This window comes from Mus pahari, chromosome 5 (assembly GCF_900095145.1).
Source record: "Mus pahari chromosome 5, PAHARI_EIJ_v1.1, whole genome shotgun sequence".
Lineage (NCBI taxonomy): Eukaryota > Metazoa > Chordata > Mammalia > Rodentia > Muridae > Mus > Mus pahari.
Window position 1 is genome coordinate 90,828,251 of NC_034594.1, and position 22,072 is coordinate 90,850,322.

General features: G+C 37.6%; 1 protein-coding gene across 1 annotated transcript in view; it reads left to right on the plus strand.

Annotated features, from left to right (window-relative positions):
* Cntnap5 (contactin associated protein like 5) overlaps positions 1-22,072 on the plus strand; it is an 858,611-nt gene that overhangs the window by 175,892 nt on the left and 660,647 nt on the right. Inside the window, exon 2 of the mRNA XM_029539128.1 lies at positions 18,905-19,009. Within this exon, the coding sequence (XP_029394988.1) occupies positions 18,905-19,009 (105 nt within the window). The remainder of the gene's footprint in view (positions 1-18,904; positions 19,010-22,072) is intronic.

The following is a 22,072-nucleotide window of genomic DNA, read 5'->3' on the forward strand; positions in this document are numbered from 1 at the left end:
TGTGTGTGTGTGTGTGTGTGTGCATGTGCTCTGTGTGTGTGTGTATGTATGTGTGTTGTATGTATGAGCATATATTCTTATATTTGTGCATTTGTATTTGTAACTCTGTGTATCTAAGCACTAGAAGTCAACATAATCTATTGTCCTCAGTCACATTTAGTCCTATTGGACTTATAGATCATCAATTCAGATAGACCACAATTGTACAGTATCAATTCAGCATGTCATCAAGTCCCAAGAATTCTCTTTTCTCTATATCCTGTGTTGGTATTATTGATGATCAATGCCTGGCCTAAGTTTAATGAAGATACTAGAAATTGAAATCAGGATCTCATGTGTATGTATCAAGAATTTAACACACTGAACAAATGAATTCCCAAGAAATGGATGTGAAGGTAGCACAATTGAACAGTGACATCCAGTTGATAATGTTTAGATCCAGTGTTCAAACTTGGTTTTAAAGGCAAAGTGGGATTTTTTCCTGCTTTTCATTGACATTGTTATGGCTAAGCATGCAGGGCTGTGTGAGAAAAAAAGGGTACTCAATAGACATTTTGTGAATAGAAAAGTCTGAATAACAGTCTATTTTAAGAATTAGTGTGTCATGAAACTCTAGATGTTACCTTGAATTCTCTATCTCAACTTGTGAATTTAAAAAAACAAGTTATGATTTACAAAAAAACACAAAGCTATAGACCCATTAATTTGGCCAATACTACCTCACTGAATACTTAGGGGATCCATGTTATGTTTTCATGATGGCTTTTCCCTATTTCATAGCCTATCCATAAAATTTATATCTGAGAAGTAGCCTCTACCATCTACTGACATACATGTGACACAGCAAGTACACTTGCAATACATAGAGGAGCAGTTTGTGTAACATTTTAACATGATAGTTAATAAGAAAAGTATATGTGTATGAAGTGTGAGGCTTTAAATTCTCAACTTTACCTCTCCAAGTAAAGGGAAATAACCCAAGATGACAAGCCAAATATTCCTATATCAAGGAATTCATCAGAGTAACAGAATTGAAAGTAGGACGAGACTTTTCTCCATTTTTGGCATAATGGAAAAAATTAATATATGGGTCAAAGATGTTATTCACAGTGTCCTAATTCATAAGATATTATTTAGAAACTATGGAAGAATCTTAAAAGCCTTGAATCATGACTGAAAGTACAACCACACCAATAGACAAATGAGCAAGTTATTGAAAGGCATTTCTAGGGAAAAAACTCAAAATGTATCAAAAGCATGTTAAATGGGTTCACTCATACTGAAAATCAATAATGCATATTTAAACAGCAAGAAATTACATGGTATTTATTACCCTTGAGACTAAGCACAAAACTGTGTAAGATCAGGGATATGTATAGGCTGGAAAGACAGCTGACAGAGAGGGGAAAAGACTGAAACTACCTGCCACCTTGAGCAGGGAGTTAAGATGATTTGAAAAGAGATTACCAGTAAAGAACATCCCTCCATGGTTTCTGCATCAGCTCCTGCTTTCTGACCTGCTTGAGTTCCAGTCCTGCATCCTTTGGTGATCAACAGCAGTATGGAAATGTAAGCCGAATAAACCCTTTCCTCCCCAACTTGCTTCTTGGTCATGATGTTTGTGCAGGAATAGAAACCCTGACTAAGACAGAGAGATACAGACTGTCAGATTGATTGACGAACACACACAAATGTACACAAACACACAAACAGAGAAATATGCCCATCAAACAAAGAAACAATCAAAGAAACAAACACATCCAAAAACATAGGCAGACAGATGGATAGTTGGCCAGCCAGCTAGCTAGATGGAAAATCAGACAGACACACAGACATGGACACACAGAAAGACATATGTACTTCAAGCATTCTCTCTCTCTCTCTCTCTCTCTCTCTCTCTCTCTCTTTCTCCAACTAAAGCTTAAAATTAAACAAACAAGCAAACAAATAATAAATAAATAAATAAATAAATAACCTAGTTTGGATCAAGTTATCATTTCTTCTTTGCCTTCTTCTCTATAATTTATTTCAAAATTTAAGTTTTTCAGGCTTAAAAATTAACAATGTGAGGTATAAAATACATATTGGATTTAGATAGATTATCTTTAGTGTCCATCTCTTAAAGTGAACATGACACTTCATAAAAATTGCAGTATACTTTTTCTTGATCAAGAAATAGTGATTTGGAAAATGCACAAGGCAAGAAAAAATTGTCAAGCTATATGTACAATACATTGAAATGCTGAAGATGTTACCTCTGATAATGAGGTAATGTGTACTTGTCTTATGAGAGACCCTGGTACTTGGTTGTGTTTCTTAGGTACCAAACTGCAAAGACAATATTGTCTATATACACTTTCTGCCCTTGTTTTTTTAAGTTTCCTCTAAAAATGAATCTATACCTTCAAAAAGCCAGTGATAAGCAGAATGGTTGGTGGAGTAGTCTGCGTAAATTACAGGAAGCTAGTGTCTCAGACTTCAGATCAGCTCATAAGAACCTACATACTTTCTTTCTGTGTATGCTCATACAAATGCAGGAGCATCCCTGTATAAGTACACACTTAAGTGAGTGTGCAGGTCTACACTGAGTGTGGAAGAACAATTGTCTTCTTAATTCCTCTCACATTCCTTTCCTTAATAAACTCCTAGTTTCATATCCTACATACATACAGATACTTATGTTTAATCAAGATTATAGTGTTTGCCTTCCTGCTTCTAGATTATTCTGTTTACCATGATTATTTCCAGTTCCATCTGTTTTCATGTCAATCACATAATTCCACTTTTCTTCACAACTGTATAAAACTCTCTTGTGAATATAGACCCCAGTTTCTACACCCATTTTTTGGTGGTAAACAATTCATACTGATTCCCAAGTCTTGGTGATTATAAGTAGTGCTATATAAACACAGATATGCAAGTCTATCTCTGGATGCTGGCTTAGATTCCTTGGGGATTTTTCTGGTAGTGTAACTGGATTTTATATTAGCCTTATTATTACCCTTACAAAGGACCTCCATGTTGATTTCCAGTGTGATTCTAACTCTCAATATTACTGCCAGTACTGTGTAAGGGCAACTTCATCATATTCTCATGAGCATCTTTGTTTTCTTCATGATGAATCTTATTAGGATGATACAGACTGTTTATAAACTTTTAATTTGTATTTCCCTGATGACAGAGAATGATAAACCTTTTTTTTCATAGAGTTCACGACTGTCCTGCAATGCACTCTGTGGACCAGGCTGGCCTCAAACTCAGAAATCAGCCTGCCTCTGCACCCCAAGTGCTGGGATTAAGGGTGTGCACCACCACTGTCTGACTTTTAAAAATAGCTATTCATGGATACATTTATTAGTGTGATGATCTGATAGGTTGGTGTGCTTAGTATTTTGAGTTTGTTATAAGGTCAGATTTTAAGAAAGTGCTTTAGTCATCATTAAGGTTTGTTATACATACCTCTGATGATTCATTTTCATATTGAGTAGAGTTAAAATCACAAATGAAACATATCTCTGCAAGTGTCTTTGAGGATATTTACAAAATGATTAACTGAGGAGGGAAGACCCACATTGAGGGTGGCTGGCACTATCCTACAAGGTGGAGTTCTAGACTGAATAAAGAAGAGAAAGATAGCTACCTCCTGGCATTCTGCCTCTGCTTCCTGACATATATCCTGAGATGGACTTCCTCACTCTCATATTCCTGTGTGTCCTCTACTGATATGGTCTGTATCAACAACTGAAGCCAAATAAATCTGTTCTTTTGCAAGTTGCTGCCTGTTTGGCATCTTGTCTTAGTAATAAGATAAGGAACTAATACAATTATCTTCTGTTTTAATTTGCTAAAACTATTTGTCAATAATAGATGATTAAGTATTTTATTGGATATGTAACTTTATCCATTGAACTAATAATCACTATTTTCCTCTTGACTTTTAATTTTATAAATAATAATACATAGATTCTCTGTAAAGCCATTCTTGTTATGTTGACTGAAGATAAATTCTTTCAGATTTCCTTTCCCTTCAGAGACATGTTTCTTTTTCATACAGTTCTCCTCCAGGCACTAATCTTTTAAAAAATGCTTCTTAAAACATTTTGTCATTATTGAAATAAACCTATTTTAAATCCTAATTATTTTGAACTCTATGTTCATCATAATTCATATCATATTTTATTTTGCTTTTTGTCAAATTTTAGTAGGGCACAATATGTGATCTGTGATGTGACTCTCTTGTGGCTCCAGAAAGAACACACCAGGCCAAACAGGTACATGTGAGGGTGAGGGGGGGGGCAGGTTGCACTATTACCAGGATATGATATCATTGGTTTTGGAGGTCTTGATACCAACATACCTTTCTTCCTCTTATAAGGAGAAGAAAAAAAGGGGAGGGGGAAGCCGATGGTGAAAAGGGAATGAGGGTGTTGTGTCTCTTAAGCTGCTTCCTGCTGCCTAGAAGCATTGTCAATTTTGGGGAGTAGCTGACTTCACCACAGGGGTCCACTTGGTAAATATTCACATCAGGTTCCTCCGAGGCGATGATAAGCCTGTAAGAGGACCTGATTAATGGTTGGTTAGAAAATGTTTGTATTTGTCACTGAAGGAATGTAGAAGCAAGATTAATGAGGCAGGGAGCGAATAATAAAACCAGAAGGATGACTAGAAAAGGCATTATGAAAGGGAATATCCTCTTCCATAATGGATTTTCAAAAATCCCAGAACTGGAGATCTCATGTTCCCTGAAGTTCTTTATGTCTGACTTAGCTCCCGGATTTTGTTTCTCACTATTCTGGATTGATTGACATAGAAACTGCATTCTTCTTGGAAGAACAGGCAAAGACCACCTTCTGTAGGTGTCAGGACATCTATCCCCTGTCGGTTCTAAAGCACCACGGCTGCCAAAGAATCGATCTCTTTCTGGATAGTAAGCACAGTTTCAGACATTTCTTGAAGATTGCTTTTAAACTGGGAAGTGAATGTATCATATGGGATCATGGAAGTCATTATCCTTGCAACTCTAGTACCAACACCTATGACTACTACCGTAGTGACCAAGAGTGGCACACCCTGAAAGGCCCTCTTATGTTGGGCAGCTATCATATCTACAACTGGGATTGGCAGGGACTTGTTTCCCTGGAATACTCCCAGTTCAGGGAAAAGAAGAACCAACATGAAAACTCCTGACCAGCTGGAGGGTAGGCAATGATATACTTGAGTGCCACAAAGAATTGATGTGCTCTGTATTGCAGGGCATTTTGGCAGAGATGATATATCAAGGATTATGGTACTATTCCATTCTAGGGAACTTAGTGCTCCTACAGAATGTGTCCTGGAGGTCTTAAAACTGTTTGCCATGCCAAAGAGAGGGATAGAGGTAAGGTATGGAGTCATGGCAACATTGGAGTCAGGGCAGCTTAAAAAAGGTAAGGTAAGGTAACTTGGCAATTTCATCAGAGAGGCTGATGTGAGTTAGTTCCAGGGGTCCGCATAGCCAGCAATCTTTAAAGTGACCAGGCCTGGTGATATTAAGGAGGTTGTATGCTGAGGTCAAGGTCTGAAGCAAAAGGTTCAATGACAAGTTAGTGCTATTTATTAGGGGTGATGTCAAAGAGGTAAGGACCTCAGAGGAGTGTCTGTTTACTTCTACATTTCTAATATCTAGAGGTTGGGCAATCAAGACATATTTTCTCTGGATATAGATAGTACTTATTTGGGAACCAGGTTGATTTTTATGGTGAACTTATCAACAACTCCTGTCTCCTACCTAGAATCCCATGGATCTTGTATGGAGAGAGTCTTTCAGTGTTCCTTGATCCTGAGCCTGAATTACATGAATGTCAGGTGTCCACCAGAGCTGCCATCCTGTTAGCAGCATCACTTCTTCATATACCATGAACCTCTGCTATTGACACCCAGCTTTGCAGTCCCTGGGCTAAACAGGGTCTCTTTCTTTTCTCTGATTCCTGCATTATTCATCCTAAAATAGCTAGTGTTCTACCTAAAGGGTGACTTCCATGTAAACTGGGACTGGAAGAGGCAACCAGGACTGAGATAAATACAAGTAGATCAGTCATCATGATGGGATGAAGCTGTATGAGTTCAGTATTTAAATAGAACTTTAGCGTACCCTGTCCTACTAATCATAAGCTGTATGACATATAGATGGCTCCAGAAGTCTTAGCACAAGCTGACTTTAGGCTGAGAACTATCAAAATCTGAGCTATACATAGGTGATGAGGTCAGCTCCTCTAAATTGAGAGTAAGGTCACCAGCCCAGTAATCATAACCATCAGTACCTAAGCTAAACTTCCCTCAAATAGCTTGTGCTATGCTTGTTGCCAGTGTTTAATAAATGTGATTTTTTTTTTAGCTGATTAAATTTGTCATTTGGCACTCATGCACAAGCTTGTGCACACACACACACACACACACACACACACACACACACACTCCATTGTTTAATCTCATCCCCCAATTCTATTTCTCTCCCATACCTCTCATCCCTTTATTCCCTAGAGATCCTTTTTTTCCCATTTGTGTCCTCTTATATTGTTTTATATCCCATTGTTACTAATCATAACTGCCTGTGGGACCATAAGTTTGAAACTATACTTTGGAGCCTAGTGGACTCACAGTTACCTTACACAGTTGAAGACAAAGCCTGCCTTTTGCTCCCCAAGCATTCATCAGTAGCATGTATTCATTTTATCATGTGGAATCCCCTCTTCTCTCCTTCCACAAATAAGTACTTCTCATGGCACATTGGTGATTATACCATATTATTAGTTATTGTTATTAGTTATTGTTACTAATCTCCCAGTATAGTTCAATTTATTTTTTTATTTAAATCAGCTTAGTTTAACTTTGTAATTTGCCTATTGCTCTCAACTATCTTCCAAGCACCATCTGCATTTGAACCATAAGACCACCAGTATTACCTCTTCTACTGTAATATCATATGTGTTCAACTATTATCCACACTTCACATCCCAAACAGGTCAATATTAATGAATAGGACACTTTTCAAATGGGGACTGATCTCCTCTGTAAGAAATCAGGAGTGGTTGAATGGAACTCTGCTCCAGTGATGTCCTATTACACAAGAGGATTGTGAGGTTGTCATTCTATTTCCAGCACAGACACCTGACTTATTCCTGGCTCGCTGGCCTCTTGCCCTACCACTGCCGTAGAACAGCATGCTCCCTATGCTGAGAGTAGGTTTTTGCTGTGTCACACTGTTCTGTACACTTCTCAGGATAGGGTCTGTAACAACTCTGTGGTTTCCTGATACTGTTCCATCATCCTCTTTTATGACAGAGTCTATCCCTTGCAGTTGTGATTCTTTTCACTCACCAGGTCACACAAAGTCAGCCTCTAACCGTACATCTTAGAAAACATACTGAACAAAATTTGAAAGAAGCTTGCTCTGAATTCAATCTAGCCATTGACAAATTAGATTATGTAACAGAAATCAAAAATAATAAAGTAATGTTGTTTGCCAAGAACAAAATATTTATCTTAGAATGAAAACAAAAGTCAACAACCATCAATAGGACTTCTAGACATGACATGACTTTTACACACATAATCTCACTGCAACTGTATCTAACTGCCCAATACCTATAGAAAATTAAGCCATCATTGGGAAGAGAGGCCCCTTAGTCTTGCAAACTATATATGCCCCATACAGGGGAAAGCGAGGGCCAAGAAGTGGGAGTCGGTGGGTAGGGGAGCAGGGGTGGGGGGGGGGAAGGGTATAGGGAACTTTTGGGATAGCATTTGAAATGTAAATTAAGAAAACATCTAATAAAAAAAAAAAAGAAAAGAAAAGAAAATTAAGCCAGTCAAAATTGCAGCAAAGTTAGTGTGAAGCTCACAAGGCTCCACTCCTATTGGAGGAGATACTTCCACTTGCCATCTCTGAAGAGTAGAGAGTCACTTTCGACTAAGGATACAATTTCAGTCTGTTACTCTTGCTTCACTGATGGCAACTAACCCATGGGCACAAGGGTGGCACTAATTGGACTAGGGTTTACAAACACAATACAAAGTGGATATGAACCTGGGAGAAGTATAGAGAACCACGTTTAGAGGGGAGGGAGTAGTAGATGGATGTGATAATAAATATTGTATAGAACATCCAAATAAAATAAAATAAAATAAAATAATAAAATAAAAGCAATATCAGGATGAAAGCAAAACTAGGCTGTGGTGTGTAATGCAATAAAATGGTAATTTATGACTGGGATTGTGGTATATTCAGGGTCAATCTGAGAAAGAAAGAGATATATTCACACATGGTACTCGGTCCACCAGGCATACTTACCACTGTAGTATTGAGTTCAAGACAGACAACTGGCAGAGACTCACATTGACTATGATTGAAAGTTCCCCAAAAAAGAAAGAAGAGAAGAACAAGAAGAAGAACAACAAGGAGAAGAACAACAAGAAGAGCAAAAAGAATATGAAGAACAAGATGAAGAACAAGAACAACAAGAACAAGAACAACAAGAACAAAAGCACAGCTTCTGCATAATGCATAATGGCCAAGGTAAATCATCATAGTTGTGAGTCTCCTCTGTACTGTTCCTACTGTTATTCCTGACATGTCATAACTAACTTGTTGACCAACCAGAAGATTTTCCCTTTTTACTACTTCTGCAAGACAAAGAGAGCTGATCCAGCATCCGGAGAACTCTCTCCAGAAAGCTGCACCATTGTTGATCCCAGACAGAGAGCTGCATCTCTGCTGACCTTAGCCATAGAGATGCGTGGTTGATAACTCCCAGACAGAGCACTGCATCACTGCTGACCCCAGACAGAGTACTGCATCACCTCTGACTCCAGACAGAAAGCTCCATCACTGCTGACTCCAGATAAAACCATGCATCACTGCTGAACCCAGAAAGAGAAATGTATCATTGTTGACCACAGCCAGAGAGCACTGTGTCACTGGTGAACCCAAGCAGAAAACTGTTTCACTTCTAACCACAGAGTGCAGCATCACTGCTGAATCCAGATAGAGAAATGCATTACTGCTGACTCCACACTGAGCACTGCACCACTGTTGACTCCAGAGAGATACATTACTGTAGGCTCAAGACCCTGTATCTCAGGCCATGATCTTTTCAGTTTTACATGCAATTGTCCACAAGCACACATTTTCAATCTTAATTTTTAATTTTAAACAATTATCAGCATTGAAATTAAGAATTGATCTATAGGCTTTATGCTGGTCAATCAACTGTTTTCCCACTGAGACACATGTCTGTACCTTTCATTAAAATGAAAGATCTGCTGCTGGTTGATCTCAGGTCTGTACCTGAGTCCACTGTCTTCTTTTGGCAAAGGGTCTGGCTCTGACAGCCCAGAGGGTGACACAAAATCACCTGTTCCCATGTTGTAGTAATATGAAGGTGGAGGGCAGACACAGAAAATGAGGTTCTCTGTGATATATTTTTAAAAACTGTTGTCTTTTAGTCTGCTTGAAGCAACTTGTTTTGGATTTTATGGGGGAGAAAGGAGACAGAGTTAAATTTAAAAGTAAAACCACACTATTTATTCTTGTTTGCTAAGTGAAATTATAGGTTACAATGGGAAAAATAAATGTAGGCAAAATTCTGAGTAATCACCTCTAAATACCAATAAAGACATGCTAAAGAATTCATACTTTATATCTTTTAAACAAAGTCGGTCATTATATGTTCAATGCTAAGAGAAATTTTATCTTGACACTAACTGCAAGTGAATCTCTTATCCTCATATACAGAAAATTTATTGTAGTAATCAAGATGATACACACAATTTCACTTCAGTACCATCAGTAACTCTATTGGCATTTTAACGATAATGAAGAAAAATATATGTTGGCAATAAAAAAATGTTACTTAAAGTAGCCGAGTCTTAAACATTGAACGGTAACTTTTAAAAAGCTATGCTAATGTTGGGTTTACCCAACACTCTGTGGGTGCTGCTTCATGCTATGAAAGAAGAAACTTAGAATGTGGTGTTCTTACTTGTAAAGTACAAATCATCCTACCTTTGCAATGTGAAGCATGAATGTTCTTGAATAGACATGCAGATAATAAGAAACAAAAAGATGAGCTTCTTCATTTTTCTCTTCTTACCTGTTTTACTTCCTTTGACTGTCCTCTGCTTTAAGGAGGAAAGGGGAGAAATACAGCAAAGGGAAAAAATCAGAAAGCAAGGAAGATGGAAAAAACTTTGAGGTGTACTGTTATGTGTCAAGTGTTTCCACCATCAAGAAAACACCTTTCTTTCAGCAATAAGATATACTAAGAAATGCTACTTATTGTCGTAGCCACTTTCCTTGTGTTTCATAATTTAACCTCATTATAAGTTCAAAGCAACAACCTTACGTGACCTTGCTTTATCATTATGAACACCTGTGGCTTCATCCTTGAACCTGACCGAGAATAAGTGTTTTTCTTTGTCCCAGATTTGTCCCAAGTCTATTTCTGTTTTTAGTGTAATTGTGAAAAGTCATAATATTCCCTACTATGCAACCTTACCTTACTATCCTATGAGGAGTGTGCATGTTCTATTCTTGATTCTAACTTAATTATATCTTTCTGGCAAAATGACTAAAACCATCTCCTAAAACCTTCTTCCTAAACTTATGTGATTAAAACCAGTTATTCTATAAAATCATCATTTCATCTAAATAGCATTAACTCATGAAATTTCATTTTCTTGTAGATCTGCAGGAAATTTTCCCAATAAGGTATGCTGATGTCCAGGAATCATTAGGCTATATAATAGTGATAGGAAAGGAATATTAGTAACAAGAAGTAGCCCTAGGCTGAAGTTTCTAAGGACCTTGCATTCATAGAGCTCACCTATCACAGACAACATAAAATTATGGGTCGCCTCTAGAAAATTCATTTGCATGTGTTTAGCCTTTCATGGATGGCTTCTGATAGAAGAATCCTTATGATATATCTCAGAAAAACGCACTGGAAGTGGATGTGATGAAAACCTGATGTTCACTCCCTGTCCTGATCTAGGGACTCTATAAGAACAGAGTGTATTGAGCACACGCGCGCGCGCGCACACACACACACACACACACACACACACATGCAGGATTTACTACATTGATTCACATGTCATCTGTGTTGGCAACAAGGGCTGTTTTCAAATTGAAAAAGCTGAGACCAGGTATCAGTTCTGTCAGGAGATACCATCATCTGGAACAAGAGGCTGGTAGTTCAGCATTCTCCATCGGGTACAGGATGCTGGTGCTTCAGCATTCTCTACCTGGTACATAATGTTGGTCTTCAGCATACTTGATATTGTCCTAACAGCCGGAAGAATTCCTGCTGAACCATGGTCCTTCAGTATATACTGGATATTGAAAGAAGCTGAATTATGGTAACAGTGACAGATGGCATCAATAGTGTCAGAAACGACAAAGGACTAGACAAATTCTTGACAAGGCAGATGATTCTGTCAGTAAGATGCAAAAGGTAGGTAAAAATCAAAGCCTTCCTGTTGGACCTTACATCTAGGCACAACCAGAAGGTCTATCTACATTCTAGGTAAGCTTTTCTGCTTCAACTAACCTAATTAAAAAAAATAATAATAAGTAATATTTGTGCCAAGAGACTCCACTCTTAGCAATTCTAGATTCAGTCAAGTTTACAGCTAAGATTAATCACTAATACTTTTCAAGGTAATTTTTGTGAACTTGAAAACATCTCCTTCTGCACTAGAAAGTCTGATACTCTGGAGGTGGAGGCAGGAGGATTGCAAGTTGGAGATTATGGGCTACATAGATGCCATCTCACAAAACGAAACACTCACCATATCAGTATTCTTCATTATTTTGCCGTCTTCATGTCTTTACATTTCATAAACACAGACAAAAACACACACAATTTGTAAAAAACACTGGAAACTAAGGAAGTAGAGGAGTTTAAATTTGAAAGAAAATGTGGTAAATTTCCAGGAAAACTATAGGATTAATAGAGCACATGGCATTTCCTTTCCTTCCTTTCCAGACATGTTGGGTGTTAAGTCAAGTAAACCTCTACCAGGACACCCATCTGTGTATTGATTACACCTTATAATCTCCTATTCACTTGGCTTCATCCTGTTCTGCTCTTCTATGTCCTTGGCTCACTATGAGCGCTACAGAAGACCTATGTTTCCACACTGCAGGCATTTAAAGATTTACAGGTGTACCCAAGGGTTACAATTAAAAGGAGATAAATTAAGCACCAGGACCATTTTTAAGTCATGTGTGACTTGAAGTAACGTCAGAATTTTTTAAATGACTACATTCAGTTATGTTAGCATATAAAATACAAATGTATGGGAAAATGAAGATCTGATTTTACTATAAAACCTGATAAGAAAAACTTGGTGGATGATCACAAAATTATTAGAGCCTAATAAGGAAAACTTCAGTCTGTGTGTGTGTGTATGTGTGTGTGTGTGCGTGATTGTGTGTGTGTGTGTGTGTGTGTGTGTGTGTGTGTGTACGTGTATTCATTATCTAGTACAAATGCAGTGCACATTTTTTATAGTAGATATGAAATCTGGTACCTGTCTCTGTCTGTGGAAGCCAGAGGTCATTATTGAGTATCATTCCTCAGGATGCTGATGCTGTTCTCTGAAGATAGAGTCTCTCATTGGACTAGACTCGAGCTCACAAAGATAGGTTATTCTTGCTGGCAAGCAGTTCCCAGACTTGTCTCTACCTCCCTGTTCTGGTATTAAAAGATGGCAGTATTGCATCCAGGATTTAATCTGGGTGGTTGAACACAGAGCCTTCTGGTTACACAGCAAGCACTTGACAAATAAAGCAATGACTCCACTTGTATATGATGTTCTGATGTTTCTTGATGACAAGAGACTCATAAGCCTCCAGAGCCATAATGCTACGATTTGGAATTTTGATGGAAATTGCATGGAATCCATTGATTTTGTTTGGCAAGATTGTCCATTGTCACAATGTTAATCCTATTGATTTATGAGCATGGGAGATCTTTCTATTTTATGATATCTTCCTCAATTTCTTTCTTCAGAAACTTGAAGTTCTTGTCATAGACGTCTTTCACTTGCTTTGTTATAGTTGTGCCAAGGTATTTTATATTATTTGTGGATATTATGAAAGTTTTTTTTTTTTTTTTTGTCACTAACTTCTTTCTCAGGCCATTTAATGCTTGTATAGAGGAGGGCTACTGATTTGAGTGAATTTTGTATCTAGCTAGTTTGATAAAAAAATGTTTATCAGTTGTAAGAGTTCTCTGGTAGAATTTTTAGGGTTACTTGGGTATACTATATATCATCTGCGATTAGCAATACTTTGACTTCTTTTTTTCTAGTTTGTATCCCTTTAATCTCCTTTTGTTGTCTGATTGTTCTAGCTAGAATTTTAAGTACTATTTGGAGTACTTAAAGAGACATGGAGATGTCTTATTTTCAATAGACTTCTGTGAACAGACACCATGACCAAGGCAACTCTTATAAGGAAAACATTTAATTAGAACAGGCTTACAGGTTCTGCAATTCAGTCTACTATCAAGGCAGGAGCATGATAGAGTCCAGACAGGCTTGATGCAGGAGTCTCTGAGAGTTCTACATCTTCATCTGAAGGCTGATAGGAGAATACTAACTTCCAGGCATCAAAGACAAGGGTATTAAAGCTCATGGCCACAGTGACATACTTCCTCTAACAAGGCCACCTACTCCAACAATGCCACGCCTCCAAATTATGCCACTTCCTGGGCCAAGAATATTCAAACCATGACAGGAGAAATGTATAGCCTTGTCCTGTCTGTAATTTTAGTGGAAATGTTTTAAGTTTCTCTCCATTTAATTTGAAGATGGCTATTGACTTGGGTGTCTATTGCTTTCATTGAGTTTAGGTATGCACCTTGAATCTCTGTTTTCTCCAAAACTTTTTATCATGAAGGGGTGTTGGAATTTGTCAAATCCTTTTTTGGAACCTAGTGAGATAATCGTGTGCAGGTTTTTTGGTTTTTGTTTTTGGTTTTGTTTTTGTTTTTATTTTTTTCTTTCAGATTGTTTATATGGTGGATTACATTGATGGGTTTTTATATATAGAACCACTCTTGTATCCCTGGAATGAAGCCTACCTGATCCTGGTGTATCATTTCTTTGATGTGTTCTTAGATTTGGTTTGCAAAGATTTGATTGAATATTGTTGCATCAATGTTCATAAGGAAAAGGTTGAATCCTTGTGTGTTTTAGTTATTTGGTGACTATGGCCCCATAGAATGAGTTTCCTCTGTGTCCATGAGTGGTTTGAGGAGGTTTGATAGAATTCTGAACTAAAACCGTTGGCCCTGGACAATTTTATTTTACTTTTTTCTGTTGTGAGACTTTTAATGATTACTACTATTTCCTTAAGGGTGGGTTGTAGAACTATTCAGATAGTTTACTTGATTTTCACCTAGCACCTAGATAGATAATTAGTATCTATCAAGAAAATAATCCAATTAATTTATAGTCTCAAATTTTGTACAGTTTTTGATGGAAAACCTAATGATTCTTTGAACTTCTGAAGTGTCTCCCTTTGCATTTCTGACTTTGTTAATTTGGGTACTGTCTCTTTGTCTTTTAATTAGTTTGGCTAAGGGTTTGTCTATCTTGTTGACTTTCTCAAAGCAACAGTTCTTGCTTGTGGTGATTCTTTGTATTATTCTCTTTGTTTCTAATTGATTGATTTCCACCCTGAATTTGACTATTTCCTGGCTTCTACAGGTGTGTCTTCTTCTTCTTCTTCTTCTTCTTCTTCTTCTTCTTCTTCTTCTTCTTCTTCTTCTTCTTCTTCTTCTTCTTCTTCTTCTTCTTCTTCTTCTTCNTCTTCTTCTTCTTCTTCTTCTTCTTCTTCTTCTTCTTCTTCTTCTTCTTCTTCTTCTTCTTCTTCTTCTTCTTCTTCTTCTTCTTCCTTTTTCCTAGAGACTTCAGATATCTTTTCAGTTCATTAGTATGGGAAGTCTCAAATTTGTTTATTAATTTCCATGCTATTAATTTTCTTCTTAGCACTGCTTTCCTTGTGTTCCAGAAGTTTGGCTGTGTTGTGCCCTAATTTTGATTAAATTCTAGAAAGTCTTCAGTTTCTTTATTTCTTCCTTGATCGAATAATCATTGAGTAGAGAGTTGTTCAGTTTCCATGAATTTGGAGGCTTTCTGTTGTTTCTGTTTTTGGAGTCCAACTTTAATCCATGGTGATCTGATAAGATGCATGGGATTGTATCATTTTTCTTGTATCTGTAGTGTCTTGCTTAGTTACTGATTATATGGTCAATTTTGTGGAAAGTTCTGTGAGGTGCCAATGACAATGTATATTCTTTTATAGTTCTATAGATATCTGTTAGAATCATTTGAATCACAGCTTTTGTTTGTTTTGTTATTTCTCTATTTACTTTCTATTTATATGATCAACACATTGTTGAGAGTGGGGTATTGGGGTCTCCCACTATTAATGTGTAGGATTCACTGTGTGATTTAAGCTTTACTAATATTTCTTTCACAAATGCATTTGTGCCATAGATGTTCAAAATTATGATGCCCTTTTACTGAATTTTTTTATTTTAAGGATATAAAGTATCCTTCCCCATTTCTTTTTTTTTAAATTTTAGTTGAAAGTTTATTTTACTGCATATTGCAATGGATACTCCAGCATCCTTCTTGGGTTTGTTTGCTTGGCAAACCACCTTTTAGCCCTTTATGCTGAGATTATGTCTATATTTATTGCTGAGATGTGTTTGTTGTATATAGCAGAATTATGGACTGGGTTGGAGTTTTCCTTTTAGAATCCTCTGTAGGGCTGGATTAGTAGAAATGTATTGTTTCAGTTTGGTTTTGTCATAGAATATCTTAGTTCCTCCATCTATGATGACTGAACATTTTGATGGGTATAATAGTCTGGGCTGCCATCTGTGGTCTCTTAGGATCATCAAGACATCTCCTGATGCCCTGCTGGCTTTTAGAATCTCAGATGAGAAATCTGGTATAATTCTGTTAGGTTTGTTTCCTACGTTACTTGACCTTTTTCTTGCTGCTTTTAAAATTCTTTCCATGTCCTCTACATTTAGTGTTTTGATTATTATGTGGTGGGAGACTTTTGCTTCTGAGACAACACGTTTGGTGTTCTGTAGGATTCTTGTACCTGTATAGACATCTCTTTCTTTAGGTTATGGATATTTTCTTTTATGACTTTGTTGAAGATATTTTCTAGCACTTTGGGCTGGGAATCTTCTCCTCCTTCTATTCTGAATATTCTTGGTTGTGGTATTTCCATAGTGTCCAACATTTCCTAGATGTTTTGTGTCATAGACATTTTATATTTTGAATTTTGTTCAAATTATGTATTAATTTCTTGTATTGAATCTTCTACACCCGAGATCCTCTGTATTCTATTGGTGATGTCTAACTTTCCTAGGTTTTCTATCTTCAGGACTGCTTCAGTTTATGTATTTCCCTTTTCAGGATTTTGACATTTTTATTCATGTCCTTCATGTCTTTGATTATATTTTCTCATATTTTTCTATTTATCTTATTCCTCTTTTAATGCCTTTACTTGTTTAAATTAATTTCCCTGTATTTCCTTAAGGGATTTATTCATGACCTCTTTAAATGCCTCTATTATTTTTAAAAGATTATATTTATGATCCTCTTCTCATACTGAAATTTTATTAGGGTATCAAGGGTTTGTTGTAGCAATATTGCTGGTAGTGCCATATTGCCTTAGGTCTTGTTGATTGTATTTTACCCTTTTCTATAGGCACCTGGTTTTCTTTGGTGTTGGGTAGATGATCCTGATGGCAGAAAGACTTCTCTGGAAGGTGGTGGAAGACATTGATCATACGATAGAGTTTAGGATACCTGACCCTATTGGCTGTGCCTCAGGCAGATCCCATTCTGCAGGCTGTGTTCCAGTCAGACTCAATTTACATGGCAGATAGATCTGACTGGGATGGGATTGGTGAAAAATGTTTCTAAACTGATTAGTCTTGGGGCCTCTGAAGACTTACAGGGGGAAGCAGGAAATTCTTGGTGTCCTTCAAGATTCCTCCAGATATTAAAAGTAAACCCAGAGCTAGATAATGGGACTCAGAGCACCTCATGCACACACCTCTGCAGGCTGTGTTCCAGGCAAACCAATGGGGATGGCCAATGGATTTGGCTGGGATGGGATTGATCCAGAAGAGTTCCAAGCTAGTTAGTTTTGGCTCCCCTGTAGGTTTCCACAGGAAGGAAGACTGCTTTTCAAGACACAAAAGGCTCCTCTGGACTGAAGAACAAGTTCAGAACTATACAATAAGGTTAAGAGGATCACAGGCAACTCACCTCTGCCTAAACACACCTCTTAACAAACCAAAGTTTAAACCTCATGTTTCTTGCAATTACCTGAAATTCAACTTTATAGGATTTGGTTAGATAAACAATCATGATCCTATGTTAAGTTTGTATTCAAATGTCAGATCAGTTCCTCCTAAGAGCCTACATTTTACCTTGAACGATGCATTTCAAATCTGTTTTGAGTATCGTCTGCTGGGTGTTATAGAGTCACTTTTCAATGCACCAGAGAATCAATTGTGTACATTTTTTTTTTAAATGGGAAAGGAATGTAGGCTTTGTGAGATTAGTTAAGTGTTAGATTCATTATCCTACTCTGTCCATACAAAACTCAACTTTACTTGAGTAAATGGTAAAACTATTATTCAATAGATTCATTGCTAAAGAACCACAAAAACATGGACCAAGTTATGGAAGATTCAGAATAAAAGTACATTACAACAGCTCATTGATGATTAAGTTCTCTAATGCATCTTGTGCTGCTATAACAGAATATCTCAGTAAGAGTCACATAATGAATGGTGTTGGCTGACATCTTTGGGAGGATGAGATATCTCATATCAAGATGATAGTACGTAGCAAGGCCAAAACTATGAGTCATTATGTGACCAAAGAAAAGGAGATGAAAAACTGCACTTCTAAAATACTAGATCTCCAATGACAGTAAAGCTTTTAAATATCTGTCCTCTTGGGTGCATAGTAATTAAATTTCAATGATAGTTTTGGTGTGCAAAAATGTTCAAATTATATATATATATATATATATATATATATATATATATATATAATGATATATGATAATTATGAAAATCAAGCCCTTCCATCTGAAATTCAGTAGCTATGGATTAATGTGAACTTAGAGGAACGTATTTGTGCTGTCAAGACATGAATTTCTCCATGTCTGCATTTAATTTAGTATTCCTGAAAGAGCTTTAGAAAGTGCCTCACCAGGGAAAACTAGAAAGTTAGCTATTGAAATTCCTATCCAGCTCAAAATTGTACAATATCTGAGACTATTATCTTTTATTTCCTATAACATAAGTGGGCACATATGTAAGTAGAACATTTCTCACTTGCCCACACACAAGTTGTAGTAAAAAATTCAAGATTACCCTATTTTAATAGACACATTTATTGAAAATCCTTTATGCAGCTGAAGATGGAAAGATAAACAAAGCCCTGTAAGAATCTCCCTTCTCATAGACTAAACACAGATATGTTGTGAGGCTTTGCTCAAATGCACAAAGGAATATGAAGGATGGGTAGCTAGGCTTTTAACTCAAGCAAGTCTTCCTGAGAGTTTTTGGTTATGGTATTTACTAGTGTTATGAGCTAGAACCCCTCCATTCTTCATTTCTCCATCAATTAACAGAAGTCATATAATGTTTGAGAGTTATGAGAAGTAACTGCAAAGACACACACCAAAAAATAGTTCCCAACACTTTCCAAAGCATATGTTTAAGAAAAGAGAGCTGTAAGTTCCCTATTTGTAAAAAGATTTCTTGCCCATTGAATCTGACCTCTTCTACTCTCATTATCCTTTCAGACAACTGTGATGACCCATTGTCCAACTTCCTCTCACTGACGGCTTTCTCCAGTTCCTCAGATATCACTGGAAGTTCTAGCTCAGCTCAACTGAACTGGAGAATGGGTAAGTATAGTGATTAAGGCTGAAATCCAAGTGTTAGACAAAGAGATTGTACGTTCTAAGGAGAGAGAAAGTACTCTGTCTACATAGAGTTTACATCCAAAGTCACAGTCCTGAAGAAATCTTGGTGGTTAAGTCTATAACAAAATACTTCCGAGCATGTAATAGTCAACATATTCTGCCAAACCAAAGATCCACCAAGGAATTCTTTGTGTTGTTTTCTTGTTGCTGTTGTTGGTTTTGTTATTGTTGTTGTTGTTTGAGGTACTAACTCTATAACCCACAGTTTCATGCATGTTTGGAATATACTTGCTCATGGGAGCACATGACTAGTCTATGAAATTCCGAGTGAAGATTTGTATGTGTGCATGAACATGTTTGTGTATATACATATGAGTGGATATATATGCTTACATGTATGCAATTGTATGTTGTGGGAGGGGCAGAGGACAACCTTTAATGATATTTCTTAAGTGTCATACACTCTTATGCAGAAGGGTATATCATTAGTCTTGAACTTGATGGTTAGACAGGTTGATTCCTGTTTCTGCCTCAGAGAGGTGGGATTACAAGCATGCACTACTCTGCCTTTTTTTGTTCATTTTAACTTAATGAATTTTTTACTTATTTACTTTATATACAACTTACTACCTCCCTCCTGGTCACCCTCTCCCACCATCCTTTCTCCCATTCTACTCTGAGTGGGTATAGACTCATGTACAGATAGCCACAGCTAAACAGTAGTTGAAGCTTGCCAAGACAATTAGTTTCATCTCTATTCAAATTGTGTAATACCATGTCAGCATTGTTTAGGAACTCCTTATCCACCTCTGGAGAAGCTAAGGGTCTAATTTTAGACCAGTTATCTTTCTGTTAAATAGATATTAACTGAGATCAATGTCTCTGTAATTATTAACTATATCCAGCTTTTTCTGGCTTAGTGGAGATCATACTCTACCTCAGATGAGTGTGTGTGACAGAGGAGGCTTGTAGTGTTCCTGCCTGCACGCTGACCTGCGCCTGCCTGCGCAGAGAACACACCTTGGGGTGGGTTCGCACTTCAGAGCTAATCTCTCTAAAATAAGAGATGACCTGCAAGAAAGGTTATTAATATTTATTGATTACACGCGGGAGAACCCAACCCTCTCCCACGTGTCCTAAGTCCCATTATCCATTGTCTCTGCTGAGTGTCTCTGTCAGAGCTGCATGGCGCAATGGTCCATGTCTCAATGGCGGAATGGCGCGGTCCGATCCTCGGTGGCGGCGCTGTGTCCAGAAGGCGGGTCCAATCGAGTAGGCGTGACGACATTGGTGGTTGGTCCGGGCGACGAGTGGGCATTGACAGTGGGCGGTTCGAGGACACTGTGTTCCGGCTGGTCTGCTGCGCTCTGGCTGCACGACCCCCAGCGTGCCTGTAAAAGGCACAACACAATGTTCAGAGGGAGGACCCAACAGAGGCTGACTCCTTTTCTTTCATCATTAGAGTCCAAACTGAACAGACTGGATAGAATCTGAAGTCATGAAGTTGGATGCAAAGACTAGAACCCCCACCTCTATTTCAATGTGCAATTTATTGGCAGGACTTTCCATTTACAGGGCCTCATCATTTCTTAGGGAAGAGCAATATCAGGCTCTAGAGCAATTGTAATATTGTCTCTCTTTCTCTCTTGCTCTTTCTGTGTGCCTATGTCACCTAGCCACCTATACCAGTGACAATGTTAAACACATAGCCCCAATATTTTATCTAGATATTGATCGAGTGAATGTACAAAAGACAGTTTTAAATTTAACCAGAGTTGCAAGCTATTAATTTAGAGAGGTTAATGAATAATAAATGTTTCTGTGATGATTCATGAGTATTCCATTTATATTAGGCACTGCACTAGAACCTTTACATATGATTGCTCAAAACATGTAGGAATGATTCTTACATAGAGCAAATGGTTTTATAAGATGACTCACTTGGATGAGTGCTCACTTCACAAACATGACACTCTAAGTCCATCAACCTTATAAAAATCCATGACTGTTAGTGTACACAGTAATCCAAGCATTCTGAGGAGTGAATGGAGTATCAGTGGCCCATGCTGGCTATGGAGTCTAACCAGGAGCAAACACCTTTCAGATTGGAGAGTTACATGGCCAGTTGCTCATTCTAAAGCTTCAGATCAAAAGGTATTCCAACAGCTAATGTTCTTCTCTTGTCTCTGGCTCAATGGGATGGACCAGATTCCCTGGTTTTCTATTTTGTAGAAAGCACACGGGGTTCTTCTCACCTTCCATAATTACATGATCAAGTTACACAATGAGTCTCTTCCTGTATATCTGAATGACCTATGGTATGCTTATTTTTTTATTATATTTCTTCACATGAATGCTCACATGCATTTGAAATCATATATGTATAAATATAAGTACATAGTTTTCTATCTCTTTAGAAAATCCTAATGAATACAGACATTAACCATTTTTGTATCTACTTCCAATTTTATTATAATAGTTCCATTTTCTTCAGTTCTTCAAGACTTTACCCTGATTGAATAACTTTTCTGTCTACTCACTTCCTTTCTTTTTTCCAATTTTTATTAGGTATTTACTTCATTTACATTTTAAATGCTATCCACAAAGTCCCCTATACCCTCCCCCCCCCAGGCTCCCCAAACTACCCACTCCCCCTTCTTGGCCCTGGTGTTCCCTGTACTGGGCCATATAAAGTTTGCAAGACCAAGGGGCCTCTCTTCTCAATGATGGCAATGATGGATGACTAGATCTGCTACATGTGCAGCTAGAGACACGAGCTCTGGGGGTGCTGGTTAGTTCATATTATTGTTCCACCTATAGAGTTGCAGACCCCTTCAGCTCCTTGGGTACTTTCTCTAACTCCTCTATTGGGGGCCCTGTGTTCCATCCGATATGTGACTGTGAGCATCCACTTCTGTGTTTGCCAGGCACTGGCATAGCCTCACAAGAGACAGCTATATCAGGGTCCTTTCAGCAAAAACTTGCAGGTGTATTCAATAGTGTCTGTGTTTGATGGCTGATCGTGGGATGGACCCCTGGGTGGGG